Source organism: Centrocercus urophasianus, unplaced genomic scaffold (assembly GCF_019232065.1).
Source record: "Centrocercus urophasianus isolate 14NV4802_14NV808 unplaced genomic scaffold, USGS_Curo_1.0 seq_40, whole genome shotgun sequence".
Taxonomy (NCBI): Eukaryota; Metazoa; Chordata; class Aves; order Galliformes; family Phasianidae; genus Centrocercus; species Centrocercus urophasianus.
Window position 1 is genome coordinate 5,192,920 of NW_024884978.1, and position 17,218 is coordinate 5,210,137.

Here is a 17,218-nt window from a genome sequence, read left to right on the forward strand (position 1 = left end):
ACATAACGCGGCGGCGGGAGGCGGAGCGTGCGCGCTCCCCGCCGGCTGCCCGCGCGCGCCCCGCCCGCCCGCCGGGCGCAGCGGGCCGTGCCGTGCGGCGGGTATTGTCCTCCTCAAAATGGCCGCCGGGCCGCGCCGCCCATCCCCCCTCCCTGCCGGGCGGCTCCCCGCGCCCCTCGCGGCTCCTCGGCGGCGACCCCGCCCGGCTCCCCGGCCTCCCCTCCGGTGACCCCTTCCCACCTGCCTCTTGTCACCTCTTCCGTCCCGGCTGTAGCGCCGGATGCTTGGGGCCGGCCCGGGTGCGGGCGTTGTTGGCCCGGGGTGGGCGGCAGCCAGCTCCGGCCTTTCCTGAGGAAGGAGTTTGCTGCGGGCTGTGGTGGGCTCTGACCCGCGAGGCCTGCGCTCCCAATGCAAAAGGGGAAGCGTTTGTCATAGGTAAAACAACTGCGGTCAAGGTTTCGTTATTACCTTCTTCAAATGTCCGAGAATGTGAAGCGGCATTTCAAAGAATAATTGTGTCTCTTCTCATGTGTTTTACCACGTTCACCCCAGTGGCGTGGTACCTCAGGCATTGCACAGCACTGCATCTCTGACGCTCCTCCGCCTTTTGGTACCAACGTAACGTCTGCCGCCATTGCGTCAACAGTTTTTCCATGGCCTGTGTGGAATAGACCCCAAACGGCCCTCATGGAGGCCTGCGGTGCGGCTTGGCCGGGCTGTTCCTGCAGAAAATCCAGGCCTGCATCGTTCCACAGGGATGGGATTTGTCCAGAATAAGCAGCTGAAGTAGTGAAATACCAGCTGAACAGAAAATGACCTTACTGAGCAAAGACTCTGGACTGTTTTCCCTGCAGGTTCAGCTCTGCCTCTCTGCCTGTTGGCGCAGCCTGGTTGCCTCCCTTTGGAGGGCAGACACTCAGGAGGTGTTTTGTTTTACTGCAGTTGCCTGGAAATGGAAAAGTAATACCCGCTAGGAGCTGGAAGCCGAACGTTCACCCGAGTCCACAGTTAGGAAAGTAACATGGCTGCATTCCTACCTGAGATGGTAGCCATGGTGGCACAGCTGCAAAGCTCCCATAAATGGGGGGGCAGCGCCCCACAAGTTGCAAGGTGTTCTCTCTGCTTCTGTACACTGAAAGCATAAGTCTCAGCTACAGTTGCATTGAACTTTTTGGTATTTCACTCTTTCTCTGGAGTCTGTAATTCAATTCTGGAAAATACCAAAGGTGCTGGAAGATCTGACCCCAGGTGACAACCAGAATGCTGTTTTAAGTTGTAACGTACTCAGAACAACTTTGCCCTTCTACCTGTGTCACTTCCCTTGATTTACCATCATTACTGTTCCTGTCAGTCGATCCTGCTTGTTGTGGTATTGCTGTTGTATTTATTTAAGCTACTGGAAGGCACAAAGCTCCTATGTCTGGAGAAATCCCCCTCAAATAGTTGGGCAGCATGCTACCATCCCGCTTCACCTCCTGTTTCAACCTTGAAGAGCAATGAGCAACACATTTAAACTGCTACCTACTTCTTATCTTTCTCTCCAAAGCTAAGAAGCAGGACCAGGTGTGAGAACAAGAAAATTGAGCATCTTAAAACCCACTCTATTCTTATACCTCAGACACTGTAGACTGCTTTTTTGAGCAAGACTCAAACCATATGGGTACAATGCAGAACAAAAGACAAGGATGCTAAATTCTGTTTAAAGAAATGCAGCATCACAGAGAAGTGACTACTGTGTCACAAGACTGAAGTTGGTTGATGGCCTTTGCTTTTGCCATTGCTTTCCACTCCCTCTTTTAAGATCAGTGTGTTGCAGACCAGGAGGAGGATTTCTTTGGGAGTGGCTTTGGGGACATGAGATGAAACTGGTCAAGGCTGAGAGCACCATGAAAAAGCTGAATGCCAGAATGTAACTAACTGGAACATATATTAAGGCCTGCCTCACAAATAGAACAAATCTGCTTAAAAGGAGACATGAAAATAAGCTGGATTTAATGAAAACGTATGGGATTTCTCTACCGCTGCAGAAGTTGTATCTGCTCAAAAAAGATGAAAAATGTTTAAGCTGTAGCACCACTGGTCTTTCCACCAATTACAGATTCCCTAATCACAGATGTTTCTACACCCCCTGTTCTTATATGGCTTTTCTTCTTACAGAACGAGAGGAAACTCACAGGAGATCCAGTTGAGCTAGCAATAAACAGTGCTAAAGAATGTAAAGATAACTGGCTACACAACAGCACTCAGAGCAAGCGGTGGGAGAGATGCCACACTGGGAACTACAAAAGACCCAGTCCTGCAGAGTCCAGGCTGCAGCAAAGTGGGGCAAAGGCAAAGCTTTATTTCTCTCTGAGCTCCTTTTACGAATAGAGTTGAAGAGATGTGAATGGGGAAGCTCCACAGTTAAAATTCCATAGAAATTCCATCTCAGGGGAAAAAAATCCCATGTTTCTCAAATATTTCTGTGCCTTGTTTTATTGTACGGTAATTTTATATAGAAGAAATCTGACTTATCTCGATCTTGCAGAGCACTTATGCTTAGTTCTCCACTTTTCTGAAGAGGGCAGGGAACACGGGCGTTCAGCCTATGTTCCTTTTCACACCAAGACTTCAAGAGATTAAGATTTTTACAATAAGACGGCTGCAGGTGAGTGTGTGCCAGTATGGATTAGTAAGCACAAGCCTACAAGAGCAACTCCAGACCATTCAAAACTTTTTGGCTTTACAATTAGCTCAGTGCAAAAATGGTGAGACAATAGTTACTAGAGCTGTAAGCAAGAGAGTACAGCTAAGGCTGCCTTTGTAATCCAAATTGTCACTCGAAATCCAGGCAGAAAACGCTCTGACTACAGTGCGGTGTTGAAAGCAGCATTCCTTTATTCCTCACGATACGTTCCGGGTGACTTCACAAGCCAGCGCGCTTTCAGAGTCGAGGTTCTACATTCAAACAGTTAAGACATACATTTCATTCTTTTCCAGTAACTCATTAATACATGTTAATGTTCCTCTGTGCATGTGCAGTTGCATTTAGTTGTATGCCCACTTTATCCCCATTTTTCCACCATTAGCTTCACGACAGAGACTTATGGCTGACCTTTAGCTGTTTTTCCCTAATCTGGCAAAATTCAATTGCTCGTTAGGCCATAATGAGCAATTTCCAAAATAATATATGTGAAAATCTGTGGAAAACACCCTTGCACCTGATGAAATGCAAAGACAATTAGTCTGTTGTGACTCCAGTGCTTCTCGTGAAGCAGAATTAAGAGAAAACAAAGCTGTTCACGCACCAAAGTTGAAATTTTTAGAATTGGCACTCATTGATTCCTTTTGCTGAACTCATATATTGGCCCTTAAACTAATATACTGGATCCCTATTGCTAAACAAATCAGCCTAATTGCCACCTTCTCAGCCTAAACTCTGAAGGGGTGAGTGGCTTATTCAGATTTTGCTCTTCATTAATATTAGTGCAGCACTGGGAGCAGAAAAATATTGTCTGGGGGACTGCCTGTCCCATGCCTCCCCTTTCATGATGCTTATCTCTCTTGCTTTTCCCAAGCTACAAAATTACTTTCAAACCTTCTATTTTGTAACTTTTTATTCCCTTCCTCATTAGACCTTAAAGTTCTGCTGCTTTCCTCTATCCTCAGAGAACAGTAGCATTCCTTCTTGGCCTTTGCCTTTGGTGGCTGAACCAAGAGCCTGAACTCTGAAGTCATTTTGAACAATATGTGCTTCCATGCTGACACTCCGGTTGCCAATTCAACAATTACAGACTGGACAGGCACAAGAGCCTTTTTTGAGAAGGAGTGCAGGCACATCTCCCTTCCAATACATGCAGCCCTCCAGCCAACCTTCCAAGCAGAAGCAGAGCTCTTACTGCTGGGTTTTCAAAGATCCTGTTTTGGTTTACATCTAGAGCAATTTTATGTCTGAAGGATATTTCAGATCTAGAACTCAGCATCAATATCCTCCAGAGTCGTAACCATAAGGCAGCACCATCTTCTATGACAGTGGAAGAATGTGACTCTGTGGAAGAGATTCAATTGTATCCACATCCCCAAACATGGGACTCTTGCCTGCCACAAATCACAGAATCACAGAATGGCCAGGGTTGGAAGGGACCTCCAGGATCATGACTCTCCAAATCCCCTGCCACCACAAAGGATGAGCTCTCTTAGATTAGTTCCTAAGGCAGGTTTCTGAAGATTTCAAATTCTTCCACCCTGCAGAAGCCATTCCTCCTGCCTCTAACAGACACCACTTCCTGTTCTCAGCAGGACAGTGAAAAAGCCACACTCTTAGCAGAGAAAAGCACTAGTGTTATCTGTATAGAAAATGATGGATGCGGTAGCCAACAAAGAGGCAATTTAGCAGCAAAGTGTTGCAGCATTCTTCTTATGAGGTCAGCAAATGACATAACCAATACTGAAAAATTAACCCTGCCCACAGCACGGGGTTTGGAATCGGATGTTCCTTGAGGCCCCTTGCAAGCTGAGCCATTCTGTGAATGCAGGATTCTGCTCCAGAAAGCGCCCAATGGGCCCAGCTATCCGTCAGTGACAGGGGGACTGACTTTTTCCTGGTAAGAATTCAGCAGGACAGCGCAGTCATTTTTCTTATCGAGCACACCTACAGGAACGAGGAGCAAAGCGAGGTGCCTGCAGGCAGGAAGGACAGCACGAAGGGGCAGCGTGCGGACAGCGCCTTTCTGCACTGCTGCCGGCCCGCCGTGCTCAACGTAACCCTGCAGTAAGAGATGCCCTCGAGCCTGCAGGCGCCCAGCAAGGCACAAAGCACGGAGTTCGACCGGCCCGAGAGCCGCAGCTGCACATGATGTCTTCTGGAGGCTCATCTACCTGCGAGGGCCTCGAATGCGTAAAGAGAGACCCATCGCTAGAGAGCGACCGCGGCTCGGCTCCGGGCACGGCTCCGCCCCGCTCCCGCTGCCTCCCCACCGCCCCGCTCCGGGATTGCAGCGGCCCGCCCCGCCGGGGCCTTTCGGTGCCGGCGCTGTTTCCGGGGCGAGCGGCCGCGCCTGCCCCAAAGTCGCGGAGCCTCGGCGGTGCCGAGGTGGGGAAGGACGGAGGCGGACGGAGGGGGACGGCCGCCGGCCGAGGGGAAACGCCGCGCAGCTCCCCGGGTGGCAGCAGGCAGCGGGGCGGGCAGCTGCGCGGGGCCTCGGCTCGGGCGGGAGAGCGGCGCGGCTATGGAGGAGCCGGACGGGGAGCCACCGCTGACGGTCAGGGCCGGGGCCGCGGGGCCGTTCCGACGGACCGTACCGGGTCGCCCGTCCCCTCACCTCGCCTTCTCTCCCCCCGCCCCCCGCTCCCTTCCCGCAGGTGGTGCCGGGCGCCGACCCGGCCCGGACGCGGCTGTGCTTCGCGTGGGGCCCCGCCGAGATGCTGCTGTGCGAGACGCTCTTCGGCTGCAGAGGCAGGGAGCGCCGCGAGGCTCCGGGAGGCAGCGCAGGGCCGGGGCCAGCGGGGTGCGGCGCTGCGGGCGGTGGGGACGGAGCGGCGGGCGCCGCGTGTGTGTTCGTGGTCCGCAGGGATCAGGACATCTACATGGAGACGCTGCGGAAGCTCTTCAACGAATCCCACGGCATCTTCGTCGGGCTGCAGCGCTGCGAGGAGGAGCGAGCCGCGAGGGCGAGGAACGCGCAGTGAGTGGGGCCGGGGCCGCGGCGCTGGGCGTCTTGTAGGCAAACAGCGTTGCCCGAAAGGGCCCAGAGCGCCGAGAACCGGGCGGATGTGCGGTTCCAACCGCAGTTCCGGGGTGATCGTGGAATGGCTAAGGGGGGAGAAGACATGAAGGGGCCAAACCCCATCCCACCGCCACGGCCCTCGGTGCCACATTTCTGCCTCCAGGACGACCCCGCACCTCGCTGGGCAGCCTGTGCCAACCCCTCACCGCTCCTTCTGGAAAGAAATCTTTGCTAATATCCAACCCGAGCCTCCCCACCACATCTTACGGCCATCACCCCTGGTCCTGTCTCTACTACCCGGGAGAAGTGGCGAAGCCTCACCTCACTACAACCTCCTTTCAGGCCCTGAGCAGTGCCTGGGACCCTGCATACCCGGGACCAGCACAGCCACCCATCAGGCTTACCCCGTGCTGGAAGCATCCACAGATGCACAGAAAGGGGACTAATCCCAGTAGCTCTCTGTAAATTATCCCTTTTTGTTTGGCAGATTAGTCCAAGTGAGCAAAAACTACCGCTCGGTCATAAGAGCCTGCATGGAGGACATGCACCAGGCTGCAAGTAAGTGTGTTGTACTGCAATAACAGGAGATGCTATTTGTGATTAGAAAAATAAGATTTCATTTGGAAGTTGTTACAGCTACTGAAAAATGGCACGTATAAACTTCAGTAATTAACAAGATTCCATTTCCATCACTGAGATTTTCAGGTTGGTTCATCATCTGGTAACTGATTTTTGGAAGATTTGCAGTCTTTTCACGTCATGGGTTGTGGTTTTGTGGAAAAATGAGTCAAAATTAACAGCTTTCCTGAAAAAGTGAGAGATCTCACTCTGTTTTAACATCCTTGTCCTGTAAATTTACCAGATTTATAAAGAGGTATGAAAGGTTAGCTTAGCTTTATCAGTTGCGTACACATTTGGGTCTGTACCGAGTGGTCAGGGATTGCAGTTATGAGCTCACAAAGTACTCTGAAATAAGGTAAATATGCTACTTTTTGACTTGGCTTATTTTTCACTCAGTTTCAACCCGGGACTCTGCCCTGCACAGCCAGTACAGCATTCAGGTAATCTGCAGTCACACCCGTGTAGTTGCGTGAATACTGGTTGGTAAAGCCATGAAGACCAACGCTGTAGCTGTAGTTTCATTGTATAAACTGTGCTGATGTCGCTTAATTAGCCTTTTGTTCTTTCTGTGCTCTTTGTAGCTCTCTGGAGAGTAAACAGGCTTAAAATAACACTTTTTGTACTGTTTCCTATTTCCCTGAGGAGTGATTACTGTTGCATTTCAGTACACAAACAGTGTTGATATTTTGTAAACTAAATATGCGTAGAGAAGTTATGGCCCGTTTCTATCTTTCAATTTGTGTCTCTGAAATATCAGTATGACGTTTATCTATAAAGACTGGTTGTTATGGACAGCAAATTCAGCTGTGCAGTTAAAAAAAAAATAATGGGAACAATTACCCTGAAATGCAGCTCTGCTTTTTTTCAGGTTTCTATTCTCTCTGCTATGGAGCTGATCTGGAATCTGTGTGAGATTCTGTTTGTTGAAGCAGCTCCAGGTGAGCAGCAAATAATTCTGATGTTAAGACTGAAAGTGGTCTTGTTTGCATAATTAATTGTTTAAAATGCAGATAGCAGCCACTGTGCTAGATTTTAATACATATTGTATGGAGTATGACAAACAGCACTAAGTTCTAATACCTCTTCAGCCTCTGTAAATTGCATTTTTTTGTATTAAATTATGTCAAGATGCATTCTTTTTCCCCCCTTATGCAGTATGCTACAGTTTACACTGGCTTATTTATTTCCCACAGAAATGTAATGAAGAGAGATAAGAAAAACTTGTTCTCAATTTATTTGACTTTAAAGCATAAGCACATTCTTAACCATTAAATCAGTAGATACCAACTAACATTTACACATCTTGATGTACTTCCTTTAACAACAGGATCACATTTCATAAGTGAGTTTGTTTATGAGTGATTCAGTATTGTTTTCTTAGGAAATCAGATTACGCGAACAAATATACTCATAATTCAAACCAGGGATTCATAAATTATAGATTATTTAATCCAAAGAAAAAGCGAAGTACCTACCACCAGATTTCATCCTCATATTTAGTTAATAATGAGATGATGGTTGTAGCAGAAATGCTAATCATGGCTTGAAGCAGTGATGGAGCCCCTGATGGGAAGGCAGGGCCAACCCAGGGGAGTTCAGGTTGCATGCAATGCACTGAATGACCAGAAGGGATGGAGCCAGGATCCATCCCTTCCCAGCCCTCACTTAAGGGCTGGCAGTGGAGGCAAGGGGATCTCTCTGGAGATCTCTGCCTACCTGAGGCCTTCCAAAGGTAAGCAGCTTTTTTTCCTCCATTTCTGTGTCCATGTCAGCTGCATTTGGGCTTGTCCTCATTTGCTGCAGCCAAAGACATTGCCACCCTGCTATTACTGTACTTTCCATCACATTATAGCATTAGAATAGTAAATTAAACAAAGACGTTTTGTGGATCTTTTGGCATTTCAAGACTTATGATATGAATCTTCAAGTAACTTGTTTAGGTTTTCTTCTGGTCTGTACTTCTGCCTTGTCTAAAACTTGTCACAGGGAGCCTGGCGCTCCTGCAGCTTGGCTATTTAGGGAACTCTGTGCCTTTCTAGTTTGAACATGGCAGATGGAAATCTGCTTAGTAAATCTCATCCAACGATTGTCAGACTGGTAAGGTTAGAAGCATATAAATGAACAGTCTGGGGACAAACAGATTTGGAACTAACGACACCTTCTCTGTGTAAAGCCGGTCCTCTCCTGCTTCGTCTCCTTGACTGGGTTCAACTTCACATCTGTGATGTAGACAACATGGTCCGTGAAGTTCTGAGCAGTGACAATCCATCAAAACACAAGCTCTTCTGGAACGTGGTGAGTGCAGCCCCCAGTACAGCTTTTAGATGAAGAGAAAGTTGTGCCCTATGCATCTTGCATTCCTCTTCCCTTCTCAGCACTGTAGTACATCTCAGAAACTGATACTTGACATGCTGCTTCTGTCTGTACAGTTTTGAGATGAAACACTGTCAGGATCATCCTGCCCCTTGTTCTAACTTGAGCCTTTCAATTTCATGATTCATAGAGTTGTATATTCAAATAAGCAGGAGCTAAAGTTGAAATCTTGTAACTCTACTTAATTTTCTTGAAGATTCCCCTGATATTCTCCCTGGGTCTTTGGTAGCTTTGCACAGCTTGATGCTCACAGATGTGCTTTCTGCAGGTGGATATCTTTGTGCTGCAAGGCCGAATGGATGAAGCACGCCACTTGCTCTCCAAGGAAGCCATTGCAAATCCCACATCAATGAACATGTACAAAATCCTGGATGATTTGATGAAGAAGATGCCTGTGCCCAGTGTATGTACAAAGCACTCTTTTTTTTTTTCTGCACTGATTTTTTTTTCCTTAGTTCTATTAAGAAAGGAGATAAGAGCAATAACAGAATTAGTCTGTTTCATCTCTGCTGTGGCTCCTTTAACATCACAGGCTGTTGACCATTAAAACATCTGTCTTAATCCTTGTAAAAATACTTGTCCCAGTGACCCAAGAAATCCAAGAATACAGCCGAAAATCTGTTCAGTGATAAACCAGCATAGTCAGAAGTGATGTTTTTGTAGCAAGGTACATTGCTGGGTTATCTGAAACAGTTCCTGTTGAGAACTTACAGAGAAGTCTTTGAAGACCTTACCTGCAGGTTTTCCTCTGTTGCGGTGATCTTGTGGAGGAAAAATTGCAGCTGCATCTTTGGTTGTCTTGGAATCCTTTTCCTTTATTTAGATACACAAATTAAGACATTTCAAATGCAACTGGAGAACAAGGGAAAAAATGACAATAACCTCCTTGTCTTTTTAGCATGAATGAGTGCAAGTTCAGACCAAATACCTGCTGTGACTTGGTATTTCTTTTTACTTCATGCCTCTTACTCCATGCAGCTTGGTAACACCCAAACGCTGACTGAGATGGAGCTGAAATGGCAGCACTGGCATGAAGAATGCCAACGTTATCTACAGGATGGAACCTTTGCTTCCAATTCTCACATGGAATCCATCTGCAAGGTGTGTTTTGTTTAAGAAAGGAAAGTGGACAAGTATTGGATTGTTGTGTACTTCAGAAGCTACATGTAGTGATAAGTACCTGTAATATGTTAAATCATCTGTTCATTAGATCACCTGTGCAGATTGCTTTCCTGTTCTAGGCTCTTAATTAAATTGTAAACTTTGCAAAATAATAATAGTACCTTTAAAAAGTTAAGATGCAGCTGTGAACGTTGCTGAATTTGCAGAACTACTCCTTTGCTTTCCTTCCTCTTAGATCCTGCTGGGAGATGAGAATGCCATACTAGAAAAAAAGGAACTCATGACTACTTGGTACCACTTTCTGGTTACTCGACTCCTGTATTCGCATCCAACTGTGAAGCCAATGGAACTGAGGTTCTATGCACAGGCAAGAAATATAATCATTTTTATATCCTCCATTTTAATGCACAGAAAGATTATGGTACTTTCAGAAAGCTTTGGGAAGGTTGATGTTTTATAGAAACTACATACAAGACTTTTCCTAGCATTTTTAAATGGACTGGGAGACTGATACAGAAAAACTAATGGTTGAAGACAAAGTCTCTTTAGTGTCTAGTGTTACCAGTTTTGGTCCTCAAATTGTCTTCCCAATTTCCTAATGCTAAAACATTGCTTCTTGGCTGCGTTCAGTTTCTGTGATACACTCTCCCATAAAATAATCTAAATGAGGCTATTGCATCAAAACAAATAGTTTTCCTTCTACCCTCTTGCATTTGTTTTTTAATCATGTCTTGTAATCTTATTCCAGTCTAGTATGGACATGTTCCTGGGTGAAGAAAGCAGCCCTGAACCTCTAGACATAATTTTAATGGCAGCCTTTGAATTTGAGCTTCACCAAGTGATCAAGGAGTGCAGGTTGAGTTCTTGAAGTTTTCGTTTCTCTGGATTTACCGTGTTGCTTCCAATAGCATTTGGGGTAGAGGATATGGGTACAGGCTGCAAATGCTATGCAAAGCGAGTAGCAAGTAAAAGTATTCCATTCGTGGGACACTGCAACCAGACACTGTGCTGTAATACAGCTTTTGTATGTGCAAAACCTCACACATTCCTTGGCAGCGATTGGCTAAGCATTGTTTTTGTTTTGCTTGTTTCAAATACAGCGTTGCTCTGAGCAACTGGTGGTTTGTGGCTCATCTGACTGACCTTCTGGATCACTGTAAACTCCTGCAATCTCACAATCTCTAGTAAGTATTTATTTGCACTGATTATTCAGTCACTCAGAAGTAAGAATTACTGAAATAGCACGTCAGTTTTGGTGAAAAAGAGCACCTTAGGTATTTATAGAAGATGGAAAATAAAAGCGCTCCGTCAGCCCGGACATTCTTCAGAAGCAGTTGCTGTCCTGATGAGACATGCTATTCAACAGGACTTCAGCAGCATTAGGGTTTGTGGTTTGGTTTAAGTGTATTTTTAGCTGAAATATTATCAGCAGCTCAAATGTTTGTGATAGTGAGAAACTCATCTAAAAAGAGTTTCCACACATAAGTCTTCAACAAACTTCATTATGAGCAATTCTGCTATTTGCATTCTCCTGCTGTTTCAGTTTCTTAAAGCAGTCATTACTGTAAGTTACATTTGCTAAATGCTGTAAAGATGTAGGTATCCCCCCAAGGATAAAGCTGCCCTGCAAGCTTAGGCTTGATATATGAAGTTTGTTAAGATAACCCTTGAGAAAACATACTGCAGGTGCTTCTGAAATTGAGACAGGAGGCTTTTCTGATAAGGTGCAAATAGTAATGCCTATTTCTTTTCTTTCTTCATTCCTTCCCAGTTTTGGTTCAAACATGCGTGAATTTCTTTTACTAGAGTATGCCTCAGGACTCTTCTCCCATCACAGGTAGCAATCTTCTTTTTTTTTTTTTCCCCTCTCTCCATAGGCTACACTTAGCATCAGGACAGCAAAAAAAAAAAAAAAAAAAAAAAAAAAAAAAAATCTTACATAATAATAAAATGAAAAGGCGAAACTTAAGCCACTGTTAGAATTTCAGCAATCAGGTAAAACCTATCAGGTGTATTAACCAGGATGGAATGGCTGCTGCCTCTGTGACGCTTTTGGTGTACTGCATTTTTGACATGCAGGAATTCCAAAGTTGTGTACTAGGCAGCTGATAGTAGAAAGTAAAAACCATTTGGATGTAAAAAACATCCAAATAGTGTGTTAACCAGGATTAAGTATTATTAATGCAGACTCAAATTCTGCTTGTTCTTTCCTGTTGTGTTTATTTAAGATGTACAAGACTTGAAATGCTTGACTTTTTCTTCCCCCTCCCCCCTATCCTCCAGTCTGTGGCAGCTGGGGGTGGATTACTTTGACCACTGTCCAGAATATGGCAGGGTCTATTTGGAACTTCATATTGAGCGGATACCTCTTAACACAGAACAGAAGGCCCTCAAAGTGCTGAGAATCTGCGAGCAGAGACAGATGCACGAACAAGGTGACCGATTCTTAAATTTCACTGTTTTATAGTGACGCAAGTGAAACTACTGAAATTGATTTTCTCTTTTCTCCTGTGTTTTCTCCAAAGTCCGAAGCATCTGTAAAATCATGGCCATGAAGGCTCTGCGAAATAATCGCTTGGGCTCTGCCCTGTCTTGGAGCATCAGAGCCAAGGATGCAGCTTTTGCTACGCTAATATCAGATCGGTGAGTCTATGTCAGAAGCTCTCAGGTGGCCATCATTGTAGTGGGCTGGTAGGAACAGGAATAAAGCAGCCATCCCAGAAAGGTCCCACTGCAGGCAGAGTGGTGTTATCTTTCTCTCAGACAAGGGGTCTGCTTCTGGGCTAGAAAATGACATCCTTGGGTTTCTGTCATCTGCAATAGCCTAGCTGTTTTTTTTTTCCTACACCACTGAACTTCAGGAGATCGACAGATTAAACAGATTTGCTTTACCAAATAGTCCAGTAATAGAATTGAAAATGCTGCTAACACTTAGCTTAGACCTAGACAAAGGGTTGGGGCTTCACTTGCAATTCTTTTTGTGCTTTTGAATCTCTAGCAGCCCATGTCATGGACATTTTTTTTTTCTTAACTGAAATCAGACAGATAGCAATCTCTTGGTATAGTTGTAGTTCCATAATTATGCTCTGGATAGATGGCTAGGTGATACTACATCTTCAGCAGTGTAAAAGAAACTGCTGGCTTCCCCCCTCAATTTGTTCTTAGAGGGAGTGGGGAACAGTCATATTTCTTTCAACAGAAGTTGAAAGAAAAGCACTGCAGGAAGCAAATGCTGAAAAAAGCAGCATGATGAAGGTTGTGATAAAAGAGATGAAAAGCTTTTAGAATTGTTTCTATTACTTGCCTTTTTAATTTCTTTTATTTATTTGGTGTTTTTAGACAGCAAAAAAAGAGAGCTTTGTTACGATCTGCAAAAGTTATTTATGTTGCTACCAGCCTCAGCTTTCTGCATTCCTTCCTTTCCTTATTCTTTTTAAGAAACAGATCTCAACTACTACAAAATCTAGAAGAAAAATGAAGTGTCAGTAAAATGCTCACTACGCTGACTCATTAACCACTCCCAGAAAATGTTTTTATGTCTTCTGAAGTTCTCAGTCATAGTTAATTAAGATGAAATTCAGTTGTATATTAAGCTTTCCTGTGAAGGGATGAGTAGATACAAAAGAAACATGAAAAACAGCCTCCCCTCTAAGTCTTTGCTGCATTTACTTTCTCCACAGATTCCTTAAGGACTACTGCGAAAGGGGATGCTTTTCTGACTTAGACCTCATAGATAATTTGGGACCATCCATGCTGCTCAGTGACCGGCTGACATTTCTCGGTGAGAAGGGCCTAATTTTCAGGGTGTTCTGTTCTTTATAACACAGCTACCTCTACACAGTTTATCTTCTGGCAATTGAATCTCCATTTCTGCATTATGTACAATTCTTTAAAAGCAAGAAAGATTCCTACTTGGTTTTCCTTTAGAAGTTTCAGGAACATCAGGTGTGCTTTTTTACTGAAGAACTCTCACACATCTCTATCTCGAGCTCAAATGTTAATCAAAGTTGGATTGGAATGGGAATCGTTACTTCCTGTATTTTTGCAGTTAAACAGATATAAGTCAGTCATAGAATAAAATACATTTGTTCTCAGCCAATTATTATTCTAGGTATTATTGATCCAACTAATTCTTAGCAAAAGCAGAATATTCTGCACCAACAAAGATCTCATTTTCCATTTAAGCAGCAAAGCCTTTCACACCTCTCAATCTCCTGAGGTATCAGAAAAAAACAAAAAAAAACAAAAAAAACCTGAGTTGGAAGGAACCCAATAAGGGTCACTGAGTCCAACTCCTAGCTCCACACAGAGCCACTCAAAAATCAAGACTATATGTCTGAGAGGATTGTCTAAACGCTTTCTGAACTCTAGCAATTTGGGGCTGGAGCATTCTTCCTCCACTCCTGTTTGTTTTTTTGTTTTGTTTTTTTTTTTCCCCCTCTAAACAGATGCTGCCAGTCTCTCAGCCACTCGTGTTGCTCCCCCTGCAAACACTCAGCACCGGGCAGCATCAGTTCAGTAACAGGCTGATTCAAACAGTAACTCTTAGCAAAAACACTGACAGTTTTTAACAGTTTTTTCTTGTTTTTTTTCCCCCCAGACAACCTGTATTTTAACTTTCCTTCGTGCACAACATTCCCATTCCAAAGCAGCTGAGTCTAGGGGAAGTCTCTTATCTACTGCTTCATGAGAGCAAACCGACTTCTTAGCATTCATCAATCCCAGCTTGCACTGTTCTGACAAATACCTTTTACCCTTCCAACACCCACACGTAGGCAAGTACCGTGAATTCCACCGTCTGTATGGGGAGAAGCGGTTCTCTGAAGCTGCCAGGCTGCTTTTGATGCTGATGACTGCTCACATTGCCCCTTGCTCCTTCTGGATGACCCTCCTGACAGATGCCCTTCCCCTGCTGGAGCAGAAAGAGGTGAGGATGCTGGTCGAGCACAACAAAGACACTCCACATCCTTTCTTTTATTCCTGAGAAGTTATCTCAAAGCAGTCGTGCTCCACACTTGATGTCCCCAGGCTAGGACTGTTCATAGCAGTTCAAGAATTGCACAGTATTCCTACTGTCTTATTGAGGGCAGGGGGATGACAAATAACTTCGAATAAGATAATCACTGCTTTTAGAAAGCAGCAGTGGGATAATAGAATAAACTTGCTAATGGTTTAAGTACAAAGCTGTCCAATTCTTTCTGGTACTTTATTTTAGCATGCTTTCTTCTGCTCAGCCACATTTTTGCTTTATGATTCATCAAGAAAATGAAAGTTTATTTACTAGAGACCTGTGACTGGATAAAGCAGAGGCATGCACTCTGACCTCATAGCTCATCCTTTGCACAAGAGGTTATAGACCTTCTCCAGAGTCACTTAGAGGTCTTTTCCAACCATAACAATTCTAAGAGAATCTATTTCAACTGTCTACCTACTACCAGTGTTCCTTAGCACCACATCTACATGTTTCTTGAATGCCTGCAGGGACGGTGACTCCACCACCTTCTTGTCAGCTGGTCCCAGTACTGGACCACTCTTCTGGAGAAGTTTTTTCTAATATCCAACCCGAACCTCCACTGGCACAACTTAAGACCATTTCCTCTTGCCCTACCACTCTTAGCTGTGGCAAGAGGCTGACCCACACCTCACCACAACCTCCTTTCAAGTAGGTGTGGAGAGTGAGAAGGTCCCCACCCCCCTTCACCAGACTGACCATCCCTGTTCTCTCTGCTGCTCTTCACGTACAGCTGAGTATTGACCAATACCCCCAGGTCTGTTTCCTCTGTGTGGTCTTCCAGCTGCTCTACACTGAGCCTATAGCATTGCCTGGGGTTGTTACGGCCAAAGCGCAGGACTCAGCACAAGATCTTGTTGAACCTTCATCCCACTGGCCTCAGCCTAGCAATCAGCCTGTCCAGGTCCTGCTGTAGGACTTTGTACCCTCAGGCAGATTGACACTTCCTTCCACCTTGGTGTTAGCTGCAGACTTACTGAATGTGCACTCAATCCCCTCATCCAGTCAATAAAGATATTAAACAGGATAGGCCCTGTAACATGATGGAAAGCACAGCAATGATTGCAGAGTAATAAGTAAAGACTTTCTCAAACGCAGCAGCTGTGGACACAGAAACAAAGGAAAGAATTTACTTACCTTCAAAAGGCCTCAGGTACATAGGGATCTCCAGAGAGATACTCTCACTTCCTCTGCCAGCCCTTAAATGAGGGCTGGATCCTGGCTCCACCGCTTTATCACTCAGCAATATTGCATGCAGCTGAGCTCCCCTGGGTTGGCCCTGCTTCCTACCAGGTGCTCCATCACTGCTTCATGTTGTGATATAGCATTTCTGCTACAGGCCATAATTCTGACCCTTTCTACCATGAATTGTCCTATGATCCTGTGAATGAAAGGTCAGAATCAATTTGTGGGCGTATGAATGCATTCTCTTTCATCTCAATTGAGTGTTCTTAGACTGCACGATGTCCTTCATCGCAGTTATTTTAATGAAAATACTTTAATTTCCACAGGTCATATTTTCAGCAGAGCAGACTAACGAATTAATGCGATGCCTGGAAGATCTAACAGCAGGGAAGCTGGATAGGCAGAAGTTTCAGGTACCTCCCATGTTGAGGACAAATGGATAATGAATCAATGGGGTTGTGGGATAGTCAAGGAAAGCACTAAACTTGTTTGTAGGCGGGGACAGAAACAAGGAAGAGCCTGAGTTCCTGAGGCTGGCACTTCATTAATAGCCAGCAAACTGAGGCATCAGCAGAAGATAATTAAGCATACACAAAAATAGTGCAGTACTTCCATTCCTGAGTGTTCTGTTGATTTGGATTGGACTACAGGGTTTTTTCCAAATTTCTAAATAATTGGAAATTACACGGGCAATGGAAAGCTGAGATGCTGTCATCTAACAGCTCAGGCTAGTAGATGTTCTAGGCACAAAACAGGGAGACTTTTGCTACACATGCAGAAGTCTGGCAGAAAGAGAAAAGGTTTGGTAGTTCTGTCTTTAGACAATTTAAAAATTAAGAAATGTGGCTTTTACCCATTCTGTGGAGATCCCAATGACAGGTAAACATGTATTCTCACTCTTAATGACCTGCATTTTTGATTTTCAAAACCCAGGAGAAACAGCTCGTTATTGCATGCACTGATCTAACCCAAACTCTGCTTTTAGGATGATGATGTTGAGACCATGAAAGTGGAAATGCTGAGACTTGCTCTTGCGCGAAATCTTGCACGAGTCATTGTCAAAGAAGGCACATTAGAAGGATCTTGTAGACAGTAATGTGTGATTTTACTCTGTGTGGCTTATTGTACATAAACATGACTGGTTTTCTAAGAATAAAGGTCTTGTTTTGCATATTGTTTGGTGATGTGATCTTGTCTTTCA

General features: G+C 44.9%; 1 protein-coding gene across 2 annotated transcripts; it reads left to right on the forward strand.

Annotated features, from left to right (window-relative positions):
• The first annotated feature begins 5,206 nt into the window (after positions 1 to 5,206).
• On the forward strand, positions 5,207 to 17,188 carry NUP85 (nucleoporin 85). 2 transcript variants are annotated; one of them, XM_042832951.1, is made up of 18 exons: positions 5,207 to 5,240; positions 5,341 to 5,663; positions 6,193 to 6,263; positions 6,723 to 6,766; positions 7,195 to 7,264; positions 8,500 to 8,621; positions 8,968 to 9,102; positions 9,678 to 9,800; positions 10,057 to 10,188; positions 10,570 to 10,676; positions 10,922 to 11,005; positions 11,593 to 11,658; positions 12,105 to 12,256; positions 12,347 to 12,464; positions 13,502 to 13,602; positions 14,597 to 14,748; positions 16,344 to 16,430; positions 17,003 to 17,188. In XM_042832951.1, the coding sequence occupies exons 1-18, from the start codon at positions 5,208 to 5,210 to the stop codon at positions 17,111 to 17,113; spliced, it is 2,031 nt and encodes a 676-aa protein (XP_042688885.1). In that variant the 5' UTR covers position 5,207; the 3' UTR covers positions 17,114 to 17,188. The 2 variants fall into 2 exon arrangements, with proteins under 2 accessions (XP_042688885.1, XP_042688886.1); XM_042832952.1 differs by lacking the exons at positions 14,597 to 14,748; positions 16,344 to 16,430; positions 17,003 to 17,188 and adding an exon at positions 14,422 to 14,590.
• Positions 17,189 to 17,218: the final 30 nt, after the last annotated feature.